Source organism: Physeter macrocephalus, chromosome 11 (assembly GCF_002837175.3).
Source record: "Physeter macrocephalus isolate SW-GA chromosome 11, ASM283717v5, whole genome shotgun sequence".
In the NCBI taxonomy this organism is placed as follows: domain Eukaryota; kingdom Metazoa; phylum Chordata; class Mammalia; order Artiodactyla; family Physeteridae; genus Physeter; species Physeter macrocephalus.
Window position 1 is genome coordinate 38,655,468 of NC_041224.1, and position 18,410 is coordinate 38,673,877.

General features: G+C 43.7%; 1 protein-coding gene across 17 annotated transcripts in view; it reads right to left on the reverse strand.

The window, feature by feature from the left end:
- Window positions 1–18,410, reverse strand: part of MTHFS (methenyltetrahydrofolate synthetase) — a 324,398-nt gene that overhangs the window by 173,263 nt on the left and 132,725 nt on the right. The window contains exon 4 of one of the 17 annotated variants that reach the window (XM_028496398.2): window positions 7,276–7,500. The exons of the other annotated variants lie outside the window; for them this stretch is intronic. Coding sequence (XP_028352199.1) covers window positions 7,414–7,500 — 87 coding nt within the window. The 3' untranslated portion in view covers window positions 7,276–7,413. Of the gene's footprint in view, window positions 1–7,275; window positions 7,501–18,410 lie in introns of those variants that run through there. 17 annotated transcript variants of the gene reach the window in all.

An 18,410-nucleotide genomic window follows, 5' to 3' on the forward strand; every position in this document is an offset into this window, starting at 1 on the left:
TCCAGGTTGTCCATTTTATTGGCATATAGTTGCTTGTAGTAGTCTCTTATGATCTTTTGTATTTCTGTGGTGTCAGTTGTAATCTCTCCTTTTTCATTTCCAATTTTATTGATTTGAGTCCTCTTCCTTTTTTTCTTGATGAGTCTGGCTAAAGGTTTATCAATTTTGTTTATCTTCTCAAAGAATCAACTTTTAGTGTTATTAATCTTTGCTATTGTTTCCTTCATTTCTATTTCGTTTATCTCTGCTCTGATTTTTATGATTTCTTTCCTTTTACTAATTTTGGGTTTTCTTTGTTCTTTTTTTAATTGTTTTAGGTTAGATTGTTTATTTGAGATTTTTCTTGTTTCTTGAGGTGAGCTTGAATTGCTATGAACTTCCCTCTTTGAACTGCTTTTGCTGTGCCCCATAGGTTTTGCATCATCGTGTTTTCATTATCATTTGTTTCTAGGTATTTTCTTTTATTTCTTCGTTGATTTTTTCAGTGATCTCTTGGTTATTTAGCAGTGCACTGTTTAGCCTCCATGTGTTTTTATTTTGCAGTTTTTTTCCTGTAATTGATATAAATGAGTCTGGCTAAAGGTTTATCAATTTTGTTTATCTTCTCAAAGAATCAACTTTTAGTGTTATTAATCTTTGCTATTGTTTCCTTCATTTCTATTTCGTTTATCTCTGCTCTGATTTTTATGATTTCTTTCCTTTTACTAATTTTGGGTTTTCTTTGTTCTTTTTTTAATTGTTTTAGGTTAGATTGTTTATTTGAGATTTTTCTTGTTTCTTGAGGTGAGCTTGAATTGCTATGAACTTCCCTCTTTGAACTGCTTTTGCTGTGCCCCATAGGTTTTGCATCATCGTGTTTTCATTATCATTTGTTTCTAGGTATTTTCTTTTATTTCTTCGTTGATTTTTTCAGTGATCTCTTGGTTATTTAGCAGTGCACTGTTTAGCCTCCATGTGTTTTTATTTTGCAGTTTTTTTCCTGTAATTGATATAAAGTCTCATAGCATTGTGGTCGGAAAAGATGCTTGATACAATTTCAATTTTCTTAAATTTACCGAGGCTTGATTTCTAACCCAAGATGCGATCTATTCTGGAGAATGTTCCGTGTGCACTAGAGAAGAAAGTGTATTCTTCCGCTTTCAGGTGGAATGTCCTAAAAACATCAATTGGGCTCCCGGGGGCCCAGGTGGGCAAGGAAAACCTGGCCACACTCCCTTTGGATCCTCTGCCCTCCCAATGGTCCACCAATATCCCCCTTTGGGCGTGGGATCCCTTCCTCTCCCTCAGCCTCCCCTCAGGGGCGCTGGTCCCATCCCGCCTCCACTTCTCCTCTCCCCCTCACTCCCCTACATGCCCCATGTCCTACCCAGTTGCTGGGGGTTCCCCTGTCTCCTTAGGTGTCCACGGTCCCCCACTGGTGCCTCGTAGGTGCCCTAGTTGTGCGGAGACGCAAATTCTGTGTCCTCCTAGTCCACCATCTTGAGTCTTCCCCTCCTGAGCTCTTTGAGAACACAGATGAGCATTCTCCCCTGTGTCTCCAGCTCATAAGATCATCCATGATAGGTAACAGGCTCTCAGAAATACTTCTTAAATTCATAAATTTTACTTTCGTAAGAATGAAAACCACCATTGAGCAAGGAAGGCGCCACTTGTTCTTTGATTCTGCTCTTCCTACCTATGGTAAGCTTGACCTTGAAACCCCATGAGTTGAGGCCAGGTTCCTTCACCAACCAGGTGACCACCATTCCGATTTTCATCCTGACACACAGAGAACACAAGTAGATCCAAGAGAGAGATGACCTTGCACACTCAGCCCCTCCAAGTGGCAGCTCATGAGGCAGCTGGTGTACAGCTGCTCCAGCCAGGCCCGGGTCCCAGCCGGGCCCTCCCTTGCCTGCTGTCCTGTTCCCTGGACTCTGTTTGCAGGACAGTACAAGTCCTCTTGCCCTTTCCCTTCACTTGGGGAAACATCCAAATATGGATTTAGCTTGGAGTTCAAAATTCCCAGAAGTACTCAGATTTAGAATGTGGAGTAGTGAGCCTCAGGAGTGGAGGGTGGGGCTGACAATTAGCACATCCTTTCAGAGTCTGTGATCCACTCTCACACATACTCTCTCTTTCAGGCCTCTAAACTACTCTTGAAAGCAGACATTATCGGCCTTCCCTGGTGGTCCAGTGGTTATGACTCCGCGCTTCCACTGCAAGGGGTGCAAGTTCGATCCCTGGTCGGGGAACTAAGATCTCACATGCCACAAGGTGTGGCCAAACAAAATAATAAAATTTTAAAAAAAATTTTTTTAAAGAAAGCAGGCATTATTATCCTCATTTTACAGATAAGGAAACCAAAGCCAGAGGAAACAAGGAATGTGTCTCACATCACACAGCTAATCAAACACAGAGTTGGGATCCAAGGCCATATCTCCTGACTCAGGAGCCTGCACCCCCATCACTTGGTGCTGCCTGACTTCACTGGGCGCGTTCCCTAGGAGAAGTTGAAGCGGAGTTTCTCAACCTTGGCACTATTGACATTTGGGGCCAGATCATTCTTTGTTGAGGGAGGCTGTCTTGTGAATTGTAAGACGTTTAGCAGTAATCTTTGGCCTCTACCCACTAGATCTCAATAGCACCTCCTGTATGTAACCACTACAACAAAATGACTCTTGAAATTGCAAAATAACCCCAGGGGGCAAAAATCACCCTGAGTTGTTTGCACGTTCAAGTTTTTTTCTGCACTACAGTCACAAATCTTGCTTGCAAATGACTGCAACTTATTCTGGTTAACCTGAGGGGAAAAAAAAGGGAAGGTACTGGAATGATATTGAACAACTCGTAAAATTGATGGGGATTCTTTAGATGAGGTTCAGAAGAAAGGAGAGAGACCAGGGAAGGTCACTCTACTAAAATCACACCGTGGGAAGACTTCACTGTTTCTTTCAACAAATATTTAAATTTACAACTTTGGATTGAGGGCCTATTATATGCCAGGTACTTGGGATACATCAGCAAGTGAAACAGACAAAAGTACTCATCTTCATGGAGTAGGCACTCTAGTGAAGAAAAGCATATAAATAATAAATATAAAAAGCAAATAGTGCTTCCCTGGTGGCGCACTGGTTGAGAGTCCGCCTGCCGATGCAGGGGACACGGGTTCGTGCCCCGGTCAGGAAAGATCCCACATGCCGTGGAGCGGCTGGGCCCATGAGCCATGGCCGCTGAGCCTGCGCGTCCGGAGCCTGTGCTCCGCAATGGGAGAGACCACGGCAGTGAGAGGGCCGCGTACTGAAAAAAAAAAAAAAAAAAAAGCAAATAACATGGTATGTTAGAAGATGGCAAATGTAGCCTTTTGAAAATGTAGAGCAAGGTAAGGGGGACATGGGTGCTGGGTGTGAGTAGTGACAGGTCTCATTAAGCTATGAGTCCAGGCGAGACATCACTGCCACATTCACGTCACTACTTCTGGCCCCTGCTGCCCATTGGAGACCACTAGGGTCACTGCTTCTCCAAGACGGTGGATGTCACTACGAGGGGGATGAATTCTATGTTCCCTGTTTCTTTGCAGGGCTAGCTCAGCTTCTCTCAAGTGTGAGAACTGCTTGGATAAACCTGGGTCACAGGAGTGCATCCCAGCTCCCAGGACACGGGACAGCAGGTGTCTGGCCATATCTGCTCTGTAGTAGTGAAACGGAGCAGGACCCTATGGTCCTTGCCCCCCCGAGTCCTCAGCCTGCCTTTGGTATGTGGAAAATGTTAGCCAAAGAATAAGTTTAATCAGAGAAGTGAGAAAATGCAGAAACAAAGAAAAACAGTTCAACAAGACTAAATAATAAGGGGACTTCCCTGGTGGCGCGGTGGTTAAGAATCTGCCTGCCAATGCAGGGGACATGAGTTCGATTCCTGGTCTGGGAAGATCCCACGTGCCGCGGAGTAACTAAGCCTGTATGCCACAACTACTGAGCCCGCGTGCCACAACTACTGAAGCCTGTGAGCCTAGAGCCCACGCTCTGCAACCAGAGAAGCCATGGCAGTGAGAAGCCTGTGCACCGCAATGAAGAGTAGCCTCCGCTCACTGCAACTAGAGAAAGCCCGTGCACAGCAACGAAGACCCAACGCAGCCAAAACTAAATAAATAATAAATTTTTTTTAAAAAAGACTAAATAATAATACTTCAGTCATTAAGCAAAGTCAAGGCCCTTTAGTTCCTCCTTAAGGGCCTACTGAGCCCGCGTGCCACAACTACTGAAGCCTGTGAGCCTAGAGCCCACGCTCTGCAACAAGAGAAGCCATGGCAGTGAGAAGCCTGTGCACCGCAATGAAGAGTAGCCTCCGCTCACTGCCACTAGAGAAAGCCCGTGCACAGCAACGAAGACCCAACGCAGCCAAAACTAAATAAATAATAAATTTTTTTTAAAAAAGACTAAATAATAATAGTTCAGTCATTAAGCAAAGTCAAGGCCCTTTAGTTCCTCCTTAAGGGATATGTATAATATTCTGAGCCATATCCTGTGAGCTGTCTTATAGCTACTGAAACCCACACCAGGTGGAAGAAGTTAACCGTGTGATGACCAGACTGTAGCCATGACACAAGCTGCCACAATTCCAAGAACTGGCCTTAAGGAAATGGGAACAAACCAACCCTGGAACTGAAGATTAACTGTACCTAAAACAATCAAGATGACACTGATCAGACCACCAATAACCAAGTTCAAGATGACTGTCAGAGCTGCCTGTGCTGTTTCTGAATGTGGCCCACCTCCTTCCATCTATAAAAGCTCTTGCCCACTGATTGTCAGTGGTTGGGAGTCGGCCTTCGGACAGGAGTCCACCCTCCCACCCCGGTTGCCGGCATCCAAAACAAAGGAAACTTTCCTTTCACCCACTTTGCCTCTTTATTGGCTTTTGAGCAGTGAGCAACCGGACCCCACTTTCAGTTGCAGTAGGAGGTAGGTTCCCTATCCCACTAAAATGTCCACATAAGATGCCAGGCACAGAAAAGAAAAGGACGGCCACTGTGAGGACATAAACCAGAAATCAGGCCAACTGGCAGGGCAGATGAGAGGAATGAGGTAACTGTATCAGAGCACATTAGCAGGGGGTTGATGAGAGGAGACCAACAGAAAAGATTCTGGTCTCAGAAGCCGGCTCAGTTGAGCCCATTATGTGTCTTCTTATAAACAGGTCCTTTTTAAAAAAAACCAACAGACTGTAAACAATTATGTACAAACTCAATTTCCACTTCAATGAGTCTGTGTTAAGCAAGGTCTGATGAAGAAAAACGGAGCCACTTAAATTGCCGTTTCCATAACCAGTACTGAGTATCATATTTAAATTTGTAGAAACAGCGATTAGGGCACAGAGGGTCATCATTTCAAACACAGCATCCTTCTCCTGTGTTGTATTAAACACCTCTTCTAGCTGTTTGCCTGAATGTGTGATCCTGATTCATCTTCTAATTGTTGTCAAGATACAGTTCAGTGGTGGAGGTTAAAAAAAACAAAATGTCTAAATCAGCAGAGAAATGAACATGTGTGCTCCTTCACTTTCAGTTCATCTTTTTAAGGCTGTCTGGCATTCATCACTGGCAAGATTTTCATACTGGCTGGTGGAATCACAGGTAATGTTCATCTAGCCCACACTGTCATGAGCAGCACGCCTCTTGTTTATGGTCAGTACCCACAACTGACAGGTAGCTGTACCATAGTGGACATGAAGTATTTTAATACCGGCTGATAGGGCCTTTGGGGCAATTGGCCCTTCTTTTATAATAAGTCATGAAACAGGGATTTGGAAGTGACCTTACAGGGCCTACTCTAATTTCACAGGTGTTAAAAAGAGAGGCCAGAGAAAGAAAAGGATTTCTTCAAAGATGTGCAGCAACTCAGTGTCTTTCTGGTTTCCCTTCCTGGTCCAAGATGGGAAAGGAATGAAAATACTATACAATAAGCAGCACCTGGAACAGCTCTGTTCCAGTAGCCACATTTTTTAGAAGTTAAAAAGAGACAGGTTGGGCTTCCCTGGTGGCGCAGTGGTTGCGCGTCCGCCTGCCGATGCAGGGGAACCGGGTTCGCGCCCCGGTCCGGGAGGATCCCACATGCCGTGGAGCGGCTGGGCCCGTGAGCCATGGCCGCTGAGCCTGCGCGTCCGGAGCCTGTGCTCCGCAACGGGAGAGGCCGCAGCAGAGGGAGGCCCGCATACCACAAAAACAAAAAACAAACATACAAAAAAAAAAAAAAAAGAGAGACAGGTAAAATAAGTACTACTAATATATATTTTTATTTAACTCAATAGATCCAAAATATTATCACTTCGACATGCAATCAATAGAAAAAATTAATATGAGATTATTTTACTTTCTTTCCTTTATACTTTCCTTTATACTATTTTTATGTCACATCTTAAATGGGCGTGTGGCTAGTGACTACTGTATTGGACAGCATAGAAGCTGTTTTATTTTTGCATCTGTGAAGTTCCTTCTCTAATTAGCAAATGAGTTCTCAAAACATCTTTAAGAGTTGGCAGAATGAGAAAAATTAATCAACTAATTAGAAATTTAAGGTTAAGCCTTTGGAAGAATTTCACTGCCTTGTAATGTGTTTCCAGGGAAGATGAGTACATTTCCCTCTTTGGCGATTTCAAGGAACTATTCGGCTCCACAGATAGTCTTTGATGCCGGCTGTGCTGGGCTCTAGGGAAGCCCCATCAACAAGACAGGCTTTCCCTGCCCTCCAAGTTCTTGCCCCTCAGCAGAGGAGTGCTCTGTGCTGGGAGGGTCACCAAGGACTGAGGGTGGATGAACACCACATCTCTTCTAGCATTGCTTTGCGAGAAGCCTGTGGCCACGTGAAAGAAAATAGTACGAAGTGTTGGAATTGAGAGTGCTAAGAAAGCATTCCTCTTCCCTCTAGATTTTAACCAACTGAGAGATGCCACAGAATTCAGATGAGCACCACTGTGTCAGTCTGACGGCTGCTAGTTAAACCCAAGGATAAAATGGGCTTTCTTCTCCCTCCCTGTGGATTAAATGCCCTCCTCGTCATAGAGAGAATAGCTGGACAACTCTTAGCAGGCTTATCACATGGAGGAGGATGCATGCCAGAATGCCTGCAGCCTGCCAGGAGAAAGAGGGCCAAGGAGGGGGGAAAGTGGGCTCTGCAGAGTCACTGCCCTTTTTCCATCCTCACCATCAGATGAGACATCCCACCTCCCCTGGGATGGTAAGGGTGGTGCTTTCTCCCTTTCTCCCCAACCCCTCCATAACTCAGGATCCCCAGGGAACAGGCTGGTCAGGAACTCCTGGTGTGGAAATGTCAGTTCCTCTTACACACGTGTTCTGTGGCCTTAACGCTGAAGCACGTGGTCAGCCGGGAGTGTTAGCATCCCCTGTGAGGTGGGACAGAAGAGGAGGCCAGCCTTTCATCAGGACAGTGTGTGTATCACACTGCAGACACAAACTTCTCTTCTGGGACTGGTGATGAGCTGTTCAGCTTTAGGCCCCAAAGAACCCTGGAATGGAGCCAAACAATGTATTAACTACAGGCCACCCTGAACTTTAGGCCAAAAATACACTCACTAGTCTAGTTCCAGTTTTGAATTATGCCAAGTCACACTGTCTAGAACAGGCTACTCGGAGACAAAACAGCAAGTACAAGTGACAATACAGAATTTCTCCAAGAATTACAATGCCAGTCACATAGATAATGCCCTAGCTGGAACTCTTCTGAACCCCTTCCCATTTCTTATTTCCTGAGAAAAATTGAGGTCCAAAAATCTGAGTTTCCTTCCCTTGTAACTTGAAGTTCATGCAAATTCTCACAAATTTTTCTCTTCCTGATCCCTCAATCTGGCATTTCCAGCCATGGTGGTTTCACCCAGAGTCTGGGTGGAGAGAAGTTTCTTTCAGCATCTTGAAGTCTGGGTTCTCTATTTTTGGAGTGGTTGAATGAAGCTCTTGTAGGTGCAACATTTTAGACTCCAAGTGTCCATAGGATACGGAAAATTATCACAGCACCAGTCCTCAACCATAGTCACCCTCAGACCCTAGAGCAGTTACCCCAGGGAACCATGCCCAATGGCACCCAGACCCACTTTGCTATTGTCGGCAAATGATCAAGTAGAGATGTAGTGGCCTCTTGGATAAACAGAAAAATCACAAGACGAAAGCGAAATCCTTCTTTGTTTCAGCCCTGCCGAGGATGCTGGCCCGTCTACACTGGCTGTCTAGGATTCCCCATCAATGAGCATTCACTCAAGTGGAAGGAATCCCTCCTTAAGGGTGTAATTGTGCTCCCAAGTCCTTCCCTTCCCAAACCAGGCAGAAGGCCAACTGTCCCTCAGCCCTGGGGCTCCCCTAGAACCCTGAATAGAGGCAATGCCCTCTGCTATATGCTTTACCCTGAATCCTGCCTTTCCAGCTTTTAATTTCCCATGCCCTGGTTAAGCTTCTCAATTTCATTGGGCGTATAACCATTCCTTTCCACCAACCTCTTCCCTGTTCCAGCAGGGTTCAATTTCTCCTGGCTACCAGTCCCTTAACCAGATCTAAGAAAGAGGACGAAGGTGGAAAACAAGCAAAAATACATTTACCTTCTACCCCTCAGTGCTCAGCAGTACATGAATTGTAAAAGCTAGAAATCAGAGCACGCACACTTGAGCCTTATGCCCCAGGGACCAGAGTAAAAACACCATGAAGGGTCTTACCCCTACTCTGCAATCTAGGAGGAAGCAAATCCCTTGCCCTCTCCATGTGGGACTCTGAAGTTCCCAAGGACTGAAGCTGCTATTTCAGAGGCAATTCCCTAAGAAAAATCTTCCTGGGACTCTCTACCTCGGCCTGAGACTAGACTTCTGCATGCTAAGAGGAGGTTCCAGGCCAGCCCATCTTGCCTTAAGATGGTCACAAGGCAGAGCATTGCTTGGGTAACCAACTGATCCACGAGGTTCACTTGTAATAAAGAAGTTTGTTTAGCCAGCATCTGTTTAAGGCGACTACACACCTGCAAACATCAGTCATGATGTAAGCCCATTGCAGATCACAAATAGCAAACAGTCTAACTAAACCTTTCAACCCAGCGGCACCAGTCAAATCTTGCCATGTAGGACTGTGGTCATTGACTTTTTTCTTAAGTGGCTATTTTATATACATTTTTTATTGAAGTACAGTTAATGTGCAATATTATGTTAGGTTCAGGTGTACAACACAGTGATCCAACAGTCAAATACATTACAAAATGATCACCACAACAAGTCCAGGAACCATCTGCCACCACACAAAATAATTACAGTATGATTGCCTATATTCCTTGTGCTATATATTACATTCCTGTGACTTATTATTTTATAATGGGAAATTTGTATCTCTTTTTTAAAATTAATTTTTATTGGAGTACAGTTGCTTTACAATGTTACGTTAGCTTCTACTGTACTGCAAAGTGAATCAGCTATATATCCCCTCCTTTTTGGATTTCCTGCCCATTTAGGTCACCACAGAGCACTGAGTAGAATTCCCTGTGGTCGCTGACTTTTGACGGTTTCTTATTAGGGGCTCCCGGTCAGCCCATCATATGGTGAAGACTCAGGGTGCTAGTTAATCACACCTCTCTCCATTCCACACTGTGAGAAATAGACACAGAAATTTTATTGCTGGTACAGTTGGATAAAATTAGAAAATGGGACTTGGACCCAAGGGCAAAGTGCTCTTTTTCCCCTCCAGCTGCAATCAGAGTGTCTGAATATCTGAATAATATCCTCAGGTCTCTCCCCGCCATCCCCAACTCCACCACGCCCCTATGCGGGCAAAGCCTGCCTCTGGTTACTTATCACGTGTAGGAGGCAGAGAAGAAGAGAGAAGGCAGTGATAGAAAGATTCTAAAATAGAGCTATGGAGAAGGTCAGGCAAGGACACACCTGTGCGGTGGCACTTTTCCAAACCTCACTTATTAGGCAGGTCACCCCTCCCACGGGAAGAGCAAAGAAGGAGTGGAGAGAAAAGCAGACGCCACCTCCCAGTGCTCTCAGGGGGTAAGTTCCCATTTTTCTGGCTGGCAGTAAGTGGGGGGAGAGGAAATGCATGCTTCCACTTGCAAAAATATAGGAATAATTTGCTCTGATACAACTATTCAGTAATTAGTAAAATTTCGCCCCAGAATGGCTGTTAAGACCCCAGAGAAGCTAACTGATTTATTCAAGGTAATACAATAAAGCTAACCTGAGATCCCAGACCTTTTATCCTGGGACCAAGTATGTTAATTTATTTCTTTCTTAAGCTAACAATTACTAATCACTCATCATATGCCAAGCATATGGTATCTATCACATTTAATCTACATAAGAATCTTATGAGGTGGGGTCTATTTTATGGCCATATTATAGATATAGAAATCTGGGCACAGAAAGGTTAAATAACTTCCCCAAGGTCACACAGCTAGTAAAAACAAAAAACACAAAGTCAGGCTTCAGACTCAGATAATCTGGCTCCTGGGTCTGTGCACTAACTGTACTGCTACAGTCAGGCAGGAGCCTGCTCCCAGAATCTAGACCCATGATTCAATCACTCTTCTCCCCCATTCTTGCCTTGTGGGAGATGCTCAGGCATGGAATGGACCTGGTAGGATTGTCAGGGGGCTCTCTCCCATCTCCGTCTCTCCTCCCCATAAGGAGGAGGCTGACCTCCTTATCTCCTCCTACATTCACAAAAACAGCCCCAGACAGTTACTTGGTTAGAGGTAGAGTGGTTAGCAAGACATTGTCCCTGCTCTGTGGAACTCACAGTCTTCTCAGGAAGACCAGCATTGAAAATAGATTATTACAAGACCATGTGGTATGTGCTCAAGCAGAGGGTGTGTACAAGAGCCATGAGGGTACAGAGGAGAATGTGATTAACTTCTGTATCAGGACACATATGACACATTCGAGCTGGGTCATTTGAAGAGAGACTAATAAAGGGACTACCTGCAAAGGCGAAGCCGGGGATTAGGTACAAAGCCTGGGACTTGCAACCGCCAGAAGCCATCACCACCCCTAAGTCTGCTGGACAGCCCTCTAGACACATGTCCCCTCTCCAGATTCCAGAGACTACACATCATCTCCAGGAAAGGTGATATTGTAAAAACTAATTCTACCACATAGCAGAATCACCAAATTCCCAGTTCCCTGAAAGATATAGATAAAGGCCTGACACACATTCCTAAGCTGTTGCTACGGGAAGCAGACCTCCACCCGATGAAAACTGCTGACCACAAGAACATAGACCCTAAACTGTTTGAAGCCAGAGGGTTGATGATTCTTGAAACTTCACCTTGATGCCAACCAATCTGAGAACTGTCCAAGAGCTGATCATGCCCTACTCTTTGAACACTATAAAACTGCTCACTACCCACTCCAGAGTGGGTCACACAGTCTTGAAGGCATTGGCCCACTAAGGCATTGAAGTCTTAGCTCACTGTGGCCCCCTTTGCCTGGCAAAGCAATAAAAGCTACTCTTTTCAGGGACTTCCATGGTGGCACAGTGGTTAAAAATCCGCCTGCCAGTGCAGGGGACACAGGTTCGAGCCCTGGTCCAGGAAGATCCCACATGCCGCCGAGCAACTAAGCCTGGGCGCCACAACTACTGAGCCTGAGCTCTAGAGCCCACAAGCCACAACTACTGAGCTCATGCCCCACAACTACTGAAGCCCGCTCGCCTAGAGCCTGTGCTCCACAACAAGAGAAGCCACCACAATGAGAAGCCCGCGCACTGCAACGAAGAGTAGCCCCAGCTCGCTGCAACTAGAGAAAGCCCGTGCACAGCAACAAAGACCCAAGCAGCCATAAATAAATAAATATATAAATAAATTTATTTTTTTAAAAAGCTACTCTTGGGCTTCCCTGGTGGCACAGTGGTTGGGAGTCCGCCTGCCGATGCAGGGGATGTGGGTTCGTGCCCTGGTCCGGGAGGATCCCACGTGCCGCAGAGCGGCTGGGCCCGTGAGCCATGGCCGCTGAGCCTGCACGTCCGGAGCCTGTGCTCTGCCACGGGAGAGGCTGCAGCGGTGACAGGCCCGCGTACAGCAAAAAAAAAAAAAAAAAAAAAAAAAAGCTACTCTTCTCTACTTCAAAAAAAAAAAAATTTCTGTAGACGACTCACTGGATCCCTGTTACTGGATCCCTGTTGCTATCCACTGAGAGGGGCATACTGGCAGTTTTTAAAGATTGCTCTTGGCTGCTGGATATATTTTGCTGAGTATGACTTTGACTTATACCTAGCCACTTGAAGCCCCAGCTCTTATGTGGGTTACATGTTTACAGAGATTCATAAAATCATGCATTCTGTAGGAAGGTTGGTGGAGGCAGAGGAGAGAGGCAGAAGACATAGGGACAGAGCTTGCTGAAAATCTGGTTGGAACCAGATTGAGATTCTTGCAGTCTGTGGAATGCCTGCTAGGAAAATGCAGAGAGAGAATCCTGGGTCCAATGCAAGAAGTGAGAGCTTAACCAGGAGGTGGGGAGAGACAAGTCCTAGACTGGGGAGAAAAGCAGGAAGGTTGATTGACCCAGGCAACAATCTACAAGAATTGAAGGGCTAGAAAGCTGGTGGTCAAGGTGAGGACTGACTAGAGATTGCTGTGTCTACCTGAATGAGCATGCAGCTGAAGTGTTTTGCTGACCTAGGATTAATTCTGAAAAGGCAGAACCTCTAACTGGCATGAGACTCCTCCAGACTCATTAAGGTCACCTTGCAGTCCTGGGCAAGCTGGAAGATGAAGCCCCATCACAAAATGTACTTGCCAAAGCCAAGCCATCTGAGTTTGAGTTGGATGGCTGGGCTTATGTTTAGAGGCCTGCTTCCCTGGCTTTGAGGATTTCTATAGTGGAGTGGGAGAGAACGGAGTGATAAAGAAAGGCAGCAGCAGTGGAAAAGCAGAGAGTAACTCCATCAACAACAGCAGTGGTCCTGGCCCTGGTCTCTCTTTGCAGGCAGAGGAAACAGGATACAAAGTAGCCAACCATGGAGGGTTATCAAATACCCAAGGACAAGCTGACAAGGCCAATGACAGCGGGAAATCTTGGGAGGGTCTGATGGGACACCCTGTTTTTCAACCCATACCCTCTGCTCTCACATATTTAGATGCTTGTGCAAAAGGCATGAGTGAATTTAGAGACCTGTCCCTTGGCTCGATAGGCAATCAGGATCAAATGTTAATATAATAACTATCCGTATCACAGATGATCGCTAAATCTAGGGTCCTGGCCAGACTTTTAAAGGGAAAATCAAATATGGATATTTGAGGCTGAATGAATGTATTTTTAATTAAACCACGTACCCAAGTATATCAAGCATTGGAAAAGTGGTTCTGTTACACTGATGTTTCTGTTATTCACTGAGAATTTAATGAGCCTCTGTCTGAAATAACGTCACTGAGAATGCTTGCAAATCATGTTTGCTAAGCATCAACAGCCGAATTTTCAGTACACCTCACTTAGAGATTAGCATAGTGCCTTGAGAGTAATTAAACATCATTACTCTAGAACCAAAATGTCCCACACAGTGGGTAAAATAACTGCATATGTAATTGTCTAGACATCTCTTTAAACAAAAGAATTCCTAGTTTCAAATGGAGATGGGTGATGGAATGGAAAGACTATTATATTGGTTTTGTTTTTCTATACAAACCTGAAAACCCACAGTGGTGGTTTTCATAGTTTTAGTGTTTTGTTTTCCACTAAGAATAGGAAATTTTTTCATGTTGACTTGAGAGGCTCATATTTCCTCTTTAATATCTTCATCTCTCTTACTGCAAAGTTAGTGTTTACTGGTACTACCTGCTTAGTCATGTTGAAGCCCTGAGAACCCAGCCTGCCAAGACTCCTGGCCCCAGTCACTCACATGCACATGCACACACACACGCCAAGCCTTAGAGCAGCATTACTGATATTTGGGGCTGGATAATTCTTTGTTGTGGGGGACTGTCTTGTCCATTGTAAGCTGTTTAGCAGCATCCCTAACCTCTACCCACTATCACTGCCTGTGATACCCTCCCCATGTTATGGTAACCAAAAATGTCTGCAGAATTGTCAAATGTCCCCTAAGGACACCACTGACTAACTAGACAATCAAGGTCTGCAGCAGAGCCCTACCTCTTTTAAAAGTGAATGTGAAGAAGATGTGGTACGTATATACAATGGAATATTACTCAGCCATAAAAAGGAACGAAACTGTGCCATCTGCAGAGACGTGGATGGACCTAGAGACTGTCATACAGAGTGCAGTAAGTCAGAAAGAGAAAAACAAATACCGTTTAATATTGCTTATGTATTGAATCTAGAAAAATGGTACAGATGAACTTATTTGCAAAGCAGACAGATATAGAGAACAAACGTATGGTTACCAAGGAGGGAAGGAGCGGGTGGGATGAACTGGGAGATTGGGACTGACATATATACACTACTATGTATAAAATAGATAACTAATGAGAACTTACTGCATAGCACAGGGAACTCTACTCAGTGCTCTGTGGTGACCTAAATGGGAAGGAAATCCAAAAGAGAGGGGATATATGTAAACGTATAGCTGATTCACTGTGCTGTACAGCAGAAACTAACACAACATTGTAAAGCAACTATACTCCAATAAAAATTAATTTAAAAAAATAAAGAAATAAAAGAAGGGAAAAAAAACAAAGTTAATGTGAGATCAAGGGCCTGACTTATGGGAAGAACTTGGCAAACATTTGCTCTGTGCCCTAAAATGGGCTGCCAGTCTGGGCACCAGCAATGATACATAACAACCTACACAAATGGCACGAGGAGATTGCTGAACTGGTTTCAGAGCTACTCTGTTTTACTCCATTGTGATTGAACTGTTCAGAGAAAAGTACAGCTCTGTTAAGGAGTGTCTGACAGAAGACAGATGTTAAACAAATGAAGATAGCAAGTAACTGACCAACATAAAGCAGTCATAGATTTTTTTAAAGGAAAAGGATTTAAAACAATTAATAGCTTATGAAGGTTGGTGATTGGCTGATGGTGATGTATATCCCTATCTGATTCCCAAACATTTTTGAGACTATGAATGTGGTTCTTTTGAGATTTGTCCTGGATGGACAGAAACCATGGCAAGTTTTTGTCCAGAAGAACGTCAGGTAGAATGTTCTCTTTTTCTCTCTGTTTCTGGTGGGGCAAGAAAGACAAATGAGGAGTAAAGGTACCACAATGATGCAGTTTAAGGCCTTTCCCAGAAGAGACAGAATGGGGCAAAGGGAATTAACATTTATTTAGAGTCTGTTCTGTACTAAGAACTTCACCTGCATGGTAACCTCAATTTAGGGTCATCTTGTCCTTTGAGATTTGGATAAAATTGACTCAAAGTCTCTCTTTCAGACCCTGAGGGGAATCCAATCCCTCTCTTAAGATTTCTGTGAATTCCCTAATTATTAGAGAAATGGAAATCAAAACTACAATGAGGTATCACCTCACACTGGTCAGAATGGCCATTATTAAAAAGCCTACAAATAACAAATGCTGGAGAGAATGTGGAGAAAAGGGAACCCTCCTACACAGTTGGTGGGAATATAAGTCGGTACAGCCACTATGGAAAACAGTATGGAGGTTCCTCAGAAAACTAAAAATAGAATTACCATATGATCCAGCAATCCTACTCCTGGGAATATACCCAGACAAAACTATTGTATAATTCAAACAGATACATGCACCCCTATGTTCATAGCAGCACAGTTTACAATAGCCAAAACATGGAAACAACCTAAATGTCCATCAACAGATGAATAGACAAAGAAGATGTGGTATACATAAACAATGGAATATTATTCAGCCATAAAAAAGAACAAAATAATGCCATTTGCAGCAATATGGATGCAACTAGAGATCATCATACTAAGTGAAGTAAGTCAGAAAGAGAAAGACAAATACCGTGTGATATCACTTATATGTGGAATCTAGAATATGGCACAAATGAACCTAGCTACAAAACAGAAACAGACTTACAGACATAGAGAACAGACTTGTGGTTGCCAAGTGGGTGGGGATGGGGGAGGGATAGATTGAGAGTTTGGGGTTAGCAGATTCAAATTATTATATACAGAATGGATAAACAACAAGGTCCTACTGTATAGCACAGGAAACTATATTCAATATCCTGTGATAAACCATAATGGAAAAGAATATAAAAAAAGAATGTATTTGTATAACTGAGTCACTTTGCTGTACAGCACAGATTGGCACAGCATTGGAAATCAACTATACTTCAATTTTAAAAAATAAAATAAAATGAAAAGATTTCTGTGAATTCCTGCAGCCTTACATTCTCGTTGGCCACCTTTACTCAAATGCCCTGCTCCTCTGGCTTTCTCTGTATCACTCACATCTCACTCTATTTGTTTTTTCCTTCAAATGCCGAATAGTCTCTTCCCTTGACTTTCTCAAAATATCCACTTCTTTCTTTCTTTCTTACTTCTTTTCTTTCCTTCTAAATTTGTCTGTCTTTTAGTCTTTCAAATTGACCATTTATTATGCACCAGGCAACTCTGATAGGTCCTGGGGATAAAAAGATGAGTAAAATCAGACATTGAACTCATAATAGAGAAGAGGGACAAAAATCATATAAAGGATACAACTTAATAGACAATCATAAGAACAACAAAGGAACAATCCATGAGGCTTGAGAGCATTTCATAGCCCGGAGAGTCAGAGAAGACTTCCCTGGGTGAATGACATCCCTAAATTCTGAGGGATGAATTGGAAGAGGCAGAAGAGAATCCAGGCAGAGGAAAGAGCATATTCTAAAATGCTACAGCAGGAAGGAGCCAAGGAAACAAAAGAATGCCAAGTAGGTGGGATGCAGAAAGGTAGGATAAGTGTAGGAGAGATGGGGAAGAGATGTAGGAGGACCAGGACATGCAGGCCAGGATAAAACTCTATGTGATCTTTAACCGGAGAGCAGAGAGAAGACACTAAAGTATTTTCAGTGTTGGTGGAAAGGAGAGCCTGGCGATGGGATGACAAAGTCTTGAAAGGCATGGTTAGATGTGAATTTCTCTTAGTGAGATATAACTTACCTATAGAAAAAAATGCATACGGACCGATGAAATGTAAATGTAAACACCAGTATAATCAATATCCAAATGAGATATAGAGCAGTTCATCTCCCCAGAGACCACTGCTTAACCTCATCAACCTCCTTATCCTTTCCCCACAATTACCACTGTTCTGAAATCCTTCACCATAGACTAGTTTTGCCTGCTCTTATAATTCATATAAATGGAATATACTCTTTTGTATGTGGCTGCTGTGTAAACAGCAGATTGTAGAGAGACAATGGTGGATGTGAAGAGACCCAGAGAGAGATAAAGACCATTCACTCCACCGTGGATATGGTGGAGATGGAGAAGAAGTGGATAGATTGAGGAAGGAGCTATTTTGGAGGTAAAATCAATGGTGAAGGATTGGCTACAGAGGTTGAGAGAAGGAGGTATCATGGATGGCATTAAAGTGTTGAGAGAAGGAGGTATCAATGTGAAGGAGGTATTAATATGAAGGTTTGGAGTCTTGGACAGCCCAATAGCACCAACAACTTGTATTGCACATGAAAATGGTGGTTCCTCAAAATATTAAACATAGAATTACCATGTGATCCAGCAATTCCACTTCTGGGTATATACCCAAAAGTACTGAAAGCAAGGACTTGAACAGATATTTGTGCACCCATGATTGCAACATGATTCACAATAGCTAAAAGGTAGAAACAACCCAAATGTCCATCAGTCATGAATGAATAAACAAAATGTGGTATATACATACAATGGAATATTAATTATTCTACCTTAAAAAGGAATGAGATTCTGATACATGCTACAACATGGATGAATCTTTATGAGAGTACGCTAAGTGAACTAAGCCAGACACAAAAGGGCAAATATGTATGATTCCACTTTTGTGTAGGTACCTATAATAGTCAAATTCATAGTGATATAAAATGGAATGGCATTATCAGGGATTTGAGAGGAGGAGGGAATGGGGAGTTAGTGTTAACGGATACAGAGTTTTAGTTTGGGAGGATGAAGAGTTCTGGAGGTGGATGGTGGTGATCATCGCATAACATCATGAATGTACTTAATACCACTGAACTGCTTACTTCAAAATGGTGAAGATGGTAAATTTTATGTTATGTATAATTTACCACTATAAAAACATAGGAGGAGAGCATAATATGACCCTCAATTTCTTTGTTAATTAAAAGATTAAACGTTTAAATTGCACATAGATAGCCTTCTTAAAACTTCTCCAGGGCTTCCCTGGTGGCGCAGTGGTTGAGGGTCCGCCTGCCAATGCAGGGGACACGGGTTCGTGCCCCGGTCCGGGAAGATCCCACATGCCGCGGAGCGGCTGGGCCCGTGAGCCATGGCCGCTGAGCCTGCGCGTCC